Source organism: Seriola dumerili, unplaced genomic scaffold (genome assembly GCF_002260705.1).
Source record: "Seriola dumerili isolate Sdu_G_001 unplaced genomic scaffold, Sdu_1.0 BDQW01000025.1, whole genome shotgun sequence".
In the NCBI taxonomy this organism is placed as follows: domain Eukaryota; kingdom Metazoa; phylum Chordata; class Actinopteri; order Carangiformes; family Carangidae; genus Seriola; species Seriola dumerili.
In genome coordinates, this window is record NW_019174280.1 from 1,100,637 (window position 1) to 1,112,636 (window position 12,000).

A 12,000-nucleotide genomic window follows, 5' to 3' on the forward strand; every position below is an offset into this window, starting at 1 on the left:
ACAAAGTCGACACATTAACACAAAGTAAAACAAAATTGTTAGTGTTTGAGTCAACAGCAGCTGTCTGTGTGCTCTCCTGTCAGCCTCCTGTCCTCCTTCAGTTTGGCCTCTATGAACTCCTGCTTCACCCTCTGCAGCAGCTCTGGACACAGCAGCACATCCAACACCGTCATGGCCAGAGCCTTAGCTGTTCTCAGAGTGTGTGTGTGTGTGTGTGTGTGTGTGTGTGTGTGTGTGTGTGTGTGTGTGTGTGTGTGTGTGTGTGTGTGTGTGTGAATGGGGTGCACACCAGCAGCAACAGTATATTCCTCTGTGTGGTTGATCGCATTAGAACCGATGTAGAGGTACGGGTGGATGCCAGGAACTACAAAGGTCACATTGCCAAAGTCTGTGGAGCCTGGGGAGCAGAAGAGTGAGAGAGAGAGGGTTCATGTTCAGAAGTCACTGATCATCCCTGTATTTAAAGCAGGGGACAAAATTTAGACATAGAAAGAACCCACAACTAATAATTAGAAAGCGAGGTGTGTTAGGGTGATGCAGCTGCTGCCTCCTTTGTTCCATAAAACTGGAACCTAGGACCTTCAAATAAGCTAAGCTGCCTTAACACAGATTTGTAAACACACGATCATACCATAATGTTGAAGCTGTCAGCTCGTGTGCTTGTGTGCGACTTTGCCCTCCTCTACATATTTCAGTCACCTCTTCATGTCTTCCTGCTCCCAGCACTGATGCTGTCTGTGCATTGCAGAGACACAGAGGATGTACACATACCAGACTCATTACTGAGGATGTCTTCTTCTGTGGTGAAGTCCATCCCCAGAGCCTTTCTGTTTCTCTCATACAGTTCCTCGAGTGTAGCATTACGCAGCATGTTGTCAAATTTATTTCTTGCAAATTCTACTTGGACCTGAAAGGCAGATAGTTTGAGGTTGGCTTCTTAAAGCTACAGCGTTTTTATTAGGACTGTGTTATAAAACCTTTAAATATAAGCAGGTATTGTTTATTTCTACAGCTCAACTTAACTGGAATATCACAAATTTGAAAAACAAATTACCAAAAAAATCTGTTATTATCCTCTAAATCTGTCTGGCCCACACCCCACCCCATAACAATACAGAGGCCAAATAATGCCTTCTCAGAGCATTTTCTATCTTAATGATAATCTTGACTCTCTTTCCTTTTAATTCTTCCTGTTGCTAACCAGCTATCAATTTTGATGCTCCAGTTTTTGCCATGGATGTGATCTTTTACTGAACAATCAGACTGCGATAGCAAACAAGTGCATGGTCTGGCAGCAGTCCGGCTAGCGACAACATAAAAGTTCCTATCATTGGCTTATCACAGTGATAGGCCTTAACAAGAGAGAAATGAAAGTGGGTGTGTGGAAATGAAAGGAGTTTTTCAAATTTTTTAATATTTTTAAAGATAATTTCGCTTAAAGACATTATTTTTATCTTCTATTATTTTATTTTAAAATGACAACTTTTTAAAAAATTGTACTGTTTTGCAAATGATTCATTGGCCCACTTGCAATATCTTTGCAGCCCACCAGTGGGTCCTGGCCCACAGGTTGGGATCGAGCAGCAACCTCTGAGGCTGGAAAATGAAGCCAATACTGATGTGATAAAACCTGCAGTTCCTCTAATGACCACTAGAGTCGGGCTCCAACAGTAAGTCAATCCCCATAGACTCCCATGTTAAAATGTCCAACTTTACAGCAGAAAGAAACATGTTGACAGCCTGGTACAAAAACTGGTTTGGTCTCTAGAGCTAATTTCCTCCTTCATGACACCTGTTTATATAACTCACCTGTTTACATTTTATTAAGGCTTAAAGTTATGGAGAATTCAGGGTGTGGCCTCTTTCAGTGATAGGTGGATCAAAGTTTCAGCTCAACACACGCCCCTCCTCTTTGTCCATTTTTGGATTAGCTGGGTGTTAGCGGCAGAGTCAGACACTGCCAAGATGGCGACAGTAGAGCAGCTTGCTCTGAGCTTCAAATCTGCTCTTCAGAAACCTCTGGGTGACCTAACACAGGCTTTGTCCATCTTTATTTACAGTCTATGACCTTATAAGGTCACTTCATAGAGCCAGTTTAGCTATCCTCAGCTGAACCTGTGCTTGTGTTGACGCAGTGATGACATTTAATCTGACGTGCTTTCTTACCTCACAGCCAGTTGCCAAAGCAGCTGATTGAAAACACCTCTCAGCTTTAGCATTCAGGACAGGAAGCTCAGAGCGTGACGGGGTCCTCAGATAGTACTCCAGCTCAGTGTAGGCAGGAATGATGTTTGGCTTCACTCCATTATGCTTTATGATACCTGCACAACACAACATGATTGAATCCCAGCTTTCCAAACTCCTGAGAGCAACACATGAGCACAGAGGAGCATCAGCTATTCACCGTGAACTCTCCAGTCAGGCTTCATCTGCTGTCTGAGCACAGAGAGGTTGTTGTAGCACAGCACCGCGGCATCCAGTGCATTGATTCCCTCCCTGGGTCAGGCTGAGGCATGAGACGCCTTACCATGGTACTTTACAGTTACACTGGAGAACATGAGACAAACACACTTCAGTCTCTCTGGTTCTCTGCTTCTCTGGAGCATCACAAACACAACATAAGAAAACAGATAAATGAGAAGAAGCTAAATTTGTTTAGATGACTTTTACTGCGGTACCAATGTCCTATACAGAGCTGCACAAGTTAAATATAGTTCATAACCCAATAATAAATGTTGCACTGCACTGGGAAAGAGATTGTTGCATTAAGGATCTTTTCCATTCTATTCTGGGACTGGGTCACAGACTGGGATACAGATTATCAGTCCTGCAGTGAAGAACAAGTAAACATAACAAACAGAAAATTGGAACATAGTCATACAGGAAATGTGTGATGTAATTAAGCTTACTCATGCTCAGCCACACAGGGCAGGTATGTGGCATCCTCCTTTGATGGATGAGCCATAAACACCACATCCAGACCATCAAATGCTCCCTCCCTTAACATGTCAATTTTACCTCCACCATCTTCCTCGGCTATTATGTTGTGTCCACATGCATGTCCTACACCCGGCAGGGCGTCGTACTCACACAGGAAACCCACGTTGACCACATCTCCCCGCTCGCTGCCTGCAGGTTGCCAAGTGGCTCCAAATGCTGTTTCTAGTTTGAAGTGGCTGTCAACCTTCCAGCCTTTCTCCTGACTGAAAAACTCCACGAGTCTGTCATGAGCCTTCCTCTCCTCACCTCCGGATGGCTCGTTATGTCCTGACTGAGGCTGTGCAGCTTTGCTCCGGCTTCATCTATACAGCAGCCAGCTCTCTGTTTCAGCTCCACCAGTAGCTCTGCTCCGTCACACATCTTGTTCCATTCACAAAAAAACTTTATTTACAACAGTGATGGGTGGGTAGCACTTCTCACGTGAGGAAGTACTCACAGTGGCTGTATGTGTCCAGTTAAAGCCAGTGTACTGCAGAGTCACTATCACGTTAGTTAACTGCCCCAGCACAAGACCTAAATTTGTAACTAGGCTAGTTTCAAAATAGCAAACACACAACACTGCATACAAACAATGTGTGTCTGAGACATGCCAATGGAAGGAGAACCCCACATGTGATAACCCGCAGCTGGCTTCAGCAGCTACTCGTCATGAGGAGGAGTGTTTAAAAGTTGCCTTTGGAGTTTTCTCATGAACAAACATAATGTTTAAATTCAGTTCCTCACCAAAGCACAGTGTAAAAGTCTAACAGGAAATAAGTTACAGAGAGTTGTAGGATTGCACAGACTCCTCCAGTCCTCATCAACTAACTAAGAGCAAAATGAACCAGAACAATGTAATGTGTTATATAAGCTTTTATTTTATTAGGCTTCAAACAGTTTTTACACCTTAGTTATTCATCTACAGATCTGGTCAGGTTTGTTTTGACCATGCGTCCATCTTTCTGTCCCCTCAGACCTGCCAGGTAGATCTGAGGCTTGGGGACGTTGCTCTCAGCATCTGTCTTGCTTTGACAAGCAGCATCCTTGGGCAGCCAGGTCTGCGTGACGTTCTCCCGCCTCATGTGGCTCAGATCAGTCTGTGCTGAGTGTGTTGCTTTGGTCAGAAGATCAGCCTAGAATTATGAAATACAAAAGACTTGTATTTGTCATTAAACTAACAAGGTTCTTTATTTTACAGTTTTTACTTAATTAATACAGTGTCATTGAATGATCTAGATAGATAGATAGATAGATAGATAGATAGATAGATAGATAGATAGATAGATAGATAGATAGATATAAACCTTTATTGATCCCACATCAGGGAAATTCACTTGTTACTGCAGCATACGAAACGAGGTAGAAGATAAAAAGCAAGAAATAACAATACTATAAAGTAGAAAAATAACAAATCAACCATAAATAAGAAGGTATGTAACAAACAATAATAGTTCAATAGTCCAGGTCATGAGCCACTGCCTTTGACTCCGGTGTTATACAACCTGATCAGTGAAGTAACAGATTGATGCATTTCACACCTCAACACAATGCACAATGTTTTGTCCACTCACTGACAGGATTGTACATCTCTGGAAAATGATCACAATGAAACTATTTCATTTTTCGTCTTGATGATCACAAGGTCAACAGTAGAAATACAAATGAATGCACCAGGAAAGTTCACTAGCATGCATGTGATAGGCCAACACAGCTCCAGATGACCTGCGCTGCTTTGTCTATGTTGCACCCTCACAGCACTGATGAACTGGCTCATTCAAATGAATGAGAGGTCTGCATGGCCTAAACTCCTGACTGATGATCCTGGACGTTGTCTGATGAAAAGAGCTCTCTCTTCAACCACACAGTGACTATAGACAAAGAAAACAACTTGTGAATTCAGGCTCACCCGTTTGATAGCTTTTCGTCTCAGCTCCCATTCGTTCCACTCATATGACTTTACAATGTTTGTCTCCACTGGGTGGATGTCAGTCTGTGTGCCACTCTCACACTTAGTGATGGGATTCACTAGTAAACTCTCTCCTGGCTGCAGCTGCAAAACCACCAGTTAAACAGTGTTATTCTTCATATTAAAAGCAGATCATGGCACAAAATGTGGAATCTGTGTGTTTAAGTATCCAATTACCCAGAGAAGGCTGCTCACCTCAGAGTATGGACTGACGCAGGAGAACTGTTGGTGGAGTTTGAGGAGCTGAATGAGTTCAGGGGAGAGCTTGGCTTTTTCTGCAACCTCTGCAATGAAGTTGTCTGGACAGGAGGCAAATTCCAAGGCAGCTTTTTTGGAGGTAAAAACATAGAGCTTCTCTTTGTGTTTCAGGACTCCAATGTGTGGGTTACCTGCAAAAGAAGTGTGACATATTCAAAACAAAACAGACTGGATAAAGATTTAACAGATCAAGACAAATCATGAGCAGAGGAAATAAATGATAGTAACATTTCATATTACACATGTTGTGGTGATTCCTATCTTTTCAAAAGGGGTTTGATGGGTGTACTGCAATGATCGAGGTATCACACTACTCAGTCGCCATGTGAAAGCCTATATGCTTTGTTTCCCTTTGGGAGGGGACAGAGTGTCCGGTTTCCTGCCTCAGGATTGGACCTCTGTTTGCAGGTATCATACCCCTCTCGTCCCACAATTCCTTGCTGCAGCAACATTTAAAACAACAGACAATTGTAGTTTCACCACGACAGACCAATATAAACGTAGAAACAACAGAGCAGCTTTATGTTTGTGATACAATCAACACTTGGAAACTTGGAAGTCTGATCGACTCAAGCCCGAATAGAACCAGTTAGGAGTGATCATGAATGTAAAGGAGGTTTTTCTTCCTCCAGTGTTCCTCTTGTTTTCCTAAACCCCACTAACACTCTGAGAGTCCAGGCCATAACAACCTTCACATTGCTTATATCTTTTATTAATGTTTTAAGGGCTCAACTTTTTCTACTTGTACATTTCTTTCATGTCATCTTATTTCAACATTTCAGTCCTGTTCTCTTTGTTCTGTGGGTAGGAAAGGAGGATTTATCCTCCATGTGTTATGAATAAAGTTAGTTAAAAAAATCTTAGTGTCAGTGCAGTCAGATTCTTTTCCTAAGTCCTAATGAATTCTCCTTCACATCTTTAACCTCATGACGTGGTCGAGGAGATGTGGTTAGAGAGGAGCATATTTTGACTTTTCCACTGCAGCCTGTCTTTTCTGCTGCTTTACACTGAAATGAGTCATTTGAGCTGGTTCTAACTCATGTTCTAACTCATCTAACTAACTCAGCTTTTAATAACAAAAAGTGACTTACTTACAGAACTCAAAATGCAAATTGTCCGTCATGGCAAACCATGACACCCCTTTACTTAACGCGCTGTCACCACAACCTGAATCTGGATCAGCAGCAAAAAGAAATAGATGGATGGAGATCGAGGAGGCAGTGGGATACAGTGAGGGAGATGTTATGGCAATAAAGCCCCACTTTCAAGAACAGATTCAGGTTGGGGTGAAAGCAGGTTAAGTAAAGGGGTGTCATGGTTTGCCATGAAGGACTATTTTTTTTCCATCTGGTAAGAAAACACTCCATGAAACCTGGTTTGTTTGTAGCATGCTGAGGTTTTCACCCATATGCCTGAATCTGACCAAGAACGGACATCCAAATTCCCACCCTCATATCAGACTGGTGACAACAGTACCTGGAAGTAGAAGCCCGTCTCTGCTGACAAGCGTGTAGCCACAGACTCCATTATACTGCAACAGATGATTAATGCTGGCTGTTGCTTCAGGCAGGAGCCATTCCTGTGTCTTCATCTCAGCTGGAACAATACGCTCGTCTGAAAGGCACAATGAAGGAAAACAACTGCATTTCAGGCAGCACTTGGATAAGCTCAGATCAGAGCCATCTCACTCTTCGGATTTGTTGTTGGTGAAGTCAGCCATACCTGCAGACTCAGTCATTCTTTGTTCATCTGTCTTCACCTCTGACTCCTGCAGCAGGCCATCCAGATAAGCTTCAGAAAAAATCTTGGCCTGAGATGCGAGGAAAGGCTGCAGATTGAGCTTCATGTTACTGAGGATGTTGAGCAGCGCAGCCTCATCCTGGAGTCCAGACCACAGCTTTGATAGGGCCTTGAACAGTGGCTGAAGGACAGTTTGAGAAATGACAAAAATGAGGCTGTAGAAATAGCAAAAACAAAAAATGTATATGGCACATTTAACCAAAAACACGGGACAACATCTTTCACAACTGATTAAAGTTATGTGCACAAAGAAAATGTGGCGGAGTTCTAAATTAAACTGGAACGTGTGACCAATCGAGAGGTACAACTATTGAGAACCAGGCTAACCAGCTACTGACTCCAGCTCTGTAGTAAACGCACAGACAGAAAACTGATGTCAGTCGTTTCTACTCACTTTCAAAATGAAATCAAATATGTGTATTTCTCAAAATGCTGAGCTATTCCATTTAGAGATGATATGACCAAGCATCAACTTCCAAGGCTGAAAAATGAAGCCAACACTAAAGAAGCAAAACCTGCAGTTCCTCTAGAGTCTGGCTCCAACAGTGAGTCCATCCCCATAGACTCCCATGTTAAAATGTCCAACTTTACAGCAGAAATAAACATGTTTACAGCCTGGTACAGGAACTGTTTTGGTCTCTAGACTTAATGTTAGCAGTAATTAGCAGCTGTCGGTGTCTGCGCTCACCAAACCTGGATTGTTAGCTTAACTCATTAACTAGCTAATTAGCCAGCAAATGAAATAGTCTTAGCCTTCCAGCGAGACACCCAGATGTGGTAACGATGCTAACGGGAGCATATGCCTGCCACAGTAATTAAACCGGCAAGCATTGAGTCACGCCCCACCTCTTTGCTCATTTTTGGATTAGTCGGGAGTTAGACAGAGTAAGAGCCATGGCTCTGGGTGGAGGTAGACATTGCCGAGCAGCTCACTTCTGACTTAGAACTGCTCTTCAGAAACTTGTGGGTACATCCATCTTTATTTACAGTCTATGGATATGACAGGTCATAATAACAGTAGCAACATAACAGCAGTGATCAAGACACTTACAAAAACCTTTGCAGTGGGGACGGCTGGCTTTGACTGCACAGTTTCTTTCAGCAGCTTCATCTGTGATGAGAGCTCCAGCTGCAGGGATTCAACATGCTGGGCACATAAACGAGCATCATCCTGGTGGTAAAGGGAAAACATGTCCTCTTTTACTTAATAAGATGCAAGAAAAATGTGTGTTGATTATACCAAAGACTCACAAAAGCTACATGAAAATACCACAATTACATAAACGATAATTAGCAGCTACCAGCTGCTGTTACCTCACCAGTAACACTTTGAGGAAGACTTCATGCTGTCTGACATTGTAGAGAGCCTGTTTGAGTAAGATGCTGGGCATGTCACAGTCTTCAGGCTGATTGTCAGAGTCCATTAGCTTCTCCAGCACAGTTGTGTATTTCCATGCCAAACTTTGTGACACCTTCAGCTCCGCTTCTATGCTTTTACCAATGACTGGAAGAGTTTTATTAAGAGCCGCAGGCACTGCAGAGAGAAGTTAAAAGTAGGCATTATAATTATTTAATGCAGATAGCCTGATGATGTAGTAAAGGAGAGAGATTCTCATATTGTAGAGGCACTAGCAGCTCTCCTCCACCACCAGAACTGAACAACCCATAAGTGTTTCCAACCTGGCTGATGACTTTATACCTGCTCTTCCCTGATCCAGCCCCACTTTGTGATCTCATCAGGAGGTGGTGTGTCTACATAAAAACTTGATGTAGATTTAATGTGAACTATCTGTTAATGTACCTTATATGTCAGAAAGACATATATTGTCTTTTGGATGTCTGCTCTCAGTGCAGACGCTTTTCTGCTTGCTCTCGCCTCCTCTTGCATTTTTTCTGCTGATATTCTTGTTTTTCTTCTGCGATAAACTATGAGCAGTGGCTCCCTGAGACTAATTGTTTGTAGATATTGTAGGCTATTCGCTATATTTCAACATTTTTATGACCTCCTCAGTAGCCTGTACTGCAGTGACTGGAAACGTGGCACTTAGCTAAAGCTAATTAGCAGCAAGATGACTCCCTTCTCCACGGACGACTAACACAAACTTCTACAGAAGATTGCAGTGCTTGAAACCAAAATTCACCGGTTAGAAGTGAACGTGGAAGCGAATGGACTATGTGGGAATGACACCACCTTACCATGGACTCAAAACAGTGGACAAGAGCATGCTAACACACGATTAATTAGCACCACCAAGACTACCAAGAAACAGGAAGGCTGTGAACCGGATAATGAATCTTCAAGTGGTAATCCACCCTGGAACTCTCTTGGAGCAAAGCGTAAGAGTAGATCATTTCCAGGGAAAATGGGTGGACGAGTAACAGGCAGAGCCCAGCGCCCTGAGATTTGTAATGCACCTGGCTGGCCTGCATTACCATCCAGGCAGTGGGCCTCCTCAACCCCTGTTCTTAGTAGGACACAGCTGTGGACAGCTGCGAAAGGGAGAACTAACAACAAACCTCACCAACAACCGAGAGTGCAACTGGAGAACAGATTTGCTCCACTGCAGCAGGACCCTGGATCTCCGTCTGATGACCTGGATAACCTCTCATCTTCATATAGCAGGGAACGGACTGAGAGTAAATCAGAAAGTAAAAGGCTACAGGGAAAGCTAACGCCTGGGCCTCAATATCTGATTTTGGGTGACTGTGCTATAAAAGATTTAAGAAGCATGTGCAGTAAAAACACCAAAATACTCGGCTTTCCCAAGGACATGGTCTCTGACATATCTGAAAGAATCCTGCATATCATGGCTGCACATCCAAATGTGAAAAACGTCATACTGCACAGAGGCACCAATGATGTTGTGAAACAACAGTCTGAAAGTGCTGAAAGGAGACTTTATTGATCTGTTGAACACAGTCAGCTCTCTGAATGCTGAGGTGTTTATCAGTGGCCCTCTACCACCAGTCAGAAAAGGAGTTGAAAGATTCAGCAGGTTGTTGGCAGTGAACACATGGCTCTCAGCTGCATGTACTGTCTATTCACTACACTTTTTCTGGGACCGCAGACATCTTTTTAAGGCAGATGCACATTTTCTTAACAAGTCAGGAGTAAAATTGTTCAACTTATTTTACTTCGTGTCACCCATCTGTTCCCTCTGCCAAAGATAAGAGAGGAGTCAAAACAAGAAGAAGACATAACAAAACACGGCAGAAACCTTGAAAGAGCCAACTCAGCCCCTGCCTGAAGAGAGCTTTAAACATGACAGTCATCAGCATGGAGAGGAGGAGTCTCCACCCCCCTCACCAACTTCCACCTTTGAGGATTCACCCCCTTCACCCCCCCTTCACCCCCCCTTCACCCCATCCAGGTCACTCTCCTCTCCAATCACCCTTTCCCCTCCTCTCCCCTCTTGGAGTTCACTGACCAGATGAAAGAGCTGGTCACTGCAGGGACCAAACTTACACCCCGCCCTACTCCCATTCTCACCTAAACCCCCCTCGGTGTCCACCTCCACCAATGGCTTTAAGTCCCCCCCATCCACGACGGCTTCAGAATCATCCTCTCTCTCCCTAGCCTGATAAAAGCACTGAATGTCCAGTTATTTGTATACAAAATACAGCAAGCTCTAACTGATATGTGCTGGGTCCAGGCTGTAAGGCTAATGGCACTCATGTCTCTTCCCAGGAAAAGCCAGGGCCCAGTGTGCTGGTAGCTTGCTCAATTCCTGTCTTGATAGGTAACAGGAAAAGAATGGTGAATCTGCTAAGAAATAGGAAGCACTCAACCAGTTCTGCAAATTTATCAAATTTAGTAATCCATTCCTCGTCTGCCACAGCTTGTCCCAAAAACACATTAAATTTAGCTTTATTAAATGTCAGGTCTTTGTCAGGAAAAACATTTTTAATCAATGATTTTATCATCAAGTACAACCTTGATGTTTTTAACTGAAACTTGGTTAGACCAAGATAACAGTGCAGCTGTTCTTATCGAGTCAACCCCTCCCAACTTCAGTTTTATGAGTGAAGCTAGGTGCATAAGAAAGGAGGTGGGGTTGCCATTTTGTTTAATGATTCCCTCCAATGCAAACTTTGATTCTTTTGATTATGTGGCTCTTCAGTTGAATTCCTCCTCTCAAACTATATTTCTAAATATCTACAGGCCACCTAAATACTGTGCTACCTTTTTTGATGACGTTGCTGAACTGCTGTCTATAATCTGTATCGACTCTGACTGTGTAGTTATTGTTGGTGATTTTAACATCCATGTTGACAACCCCCAGGACAGAGGGACTAAAGAACTGTGTCATGTTCTTGATAACTATGGACTGACTCAGCATGTGACAGGCACACTCTGGACTTAATCACCTCCAAGGGTCTGAACATTTCTAAGGTTGTGGTGACTGATGTTGCTCTCTCTGATCATTCCTGTGTTTTCTTTGAGAGTGCTATCTCCATGCGCACAAATGTTCAAACAGAAGTAATCGCAAAACCGTATATCACTGAAAGCACCAGTGAAATATTTATTCAGGCTTTCTCTTCCACACCTGCCCTCTCTTGGGTCTCAGTCAATGAGCTTGTAGATAATTTCAGATCTAAAATTACAAATGTTACTGATGCCATTGCACCCACTAAGATGAAGGTTGTCCCTGGTAAGAGAAGATCTCCATGGACAAATGCCACACTGGTCAGAATGGAAAAAATTGTGTTGAAAAGCTGAATGCAGGCGGCGAAAAACAAATGTCCAGGTTCATTATGACATCTATAAAGAGAGACTTCACATTAATAATTTGGAACGGAGAAATGCAAGGCGGTCCTTATTCTATGCCAAAAACAACAATAATGCACGTGCCTTATTTGCTACTGTTGACAGGCTAACAAACCCTCCTGTATCAGTAGCCCCTGAACTTCTATCCATAAGGGGATTTTCAAAATTGTTTCAAACTGCATGCCCTCAGATCTTCTACAGATTGTCAACACATCTCTTCTCTCAGGTG

General features: G+C 43.1%; 1 protein-coding gene and 1 pseudogene across 1 annotated transcript in view; both read right to left on the reverse strand.

Moving 5' to 3' along the window:
• Positions 1-50: 50 nt before the first annotated feature.
• On the reverse strand, positions 51-3,360 carry LOC111236131 (annotated as a pseudogene).
• Positions 3,361-3,872: 512 nt separating this feature from the next.
• cfap206 (cilia and flagella associated protein 206) overlaps positions 3,873-12,000 on the reverse strand; it is a 35,346-nt gene continuing 27,218 nt past the window's right edge. The window contains exons 6-12 of the mRNA XM_022737825.1: positions 8,323-8,537; positions 8,055-8,174; positions 6,926-7,124; positions 6,680-6,817; positions 5,141-5,334; positions 4,886-5,029; positions 3,873-4,112 (exon numbers count right to left, since the gene is read on the reverse strand). Coding sequence (XP_022593546.1) covers positions 3,891-4,112; positions 4,886-5,029; positions 5,141-5,334; positions 6,680-6,817; positions 6,926-7,124; positions 8,055-8,174; positions 8,323-8,537 — 1,232 coding nt within the window. The 3' untranslated portion in view covers positions 3,873-3,890. The remainder of the gene's footprint in view (positions 4,113-4,885; positions 5,030-5,140; positions 5,335-6,679; positions 6,818-6,925; positions 7,125-8,054; positions 8,175-8,322; positions 8,538-12,000) is intronic.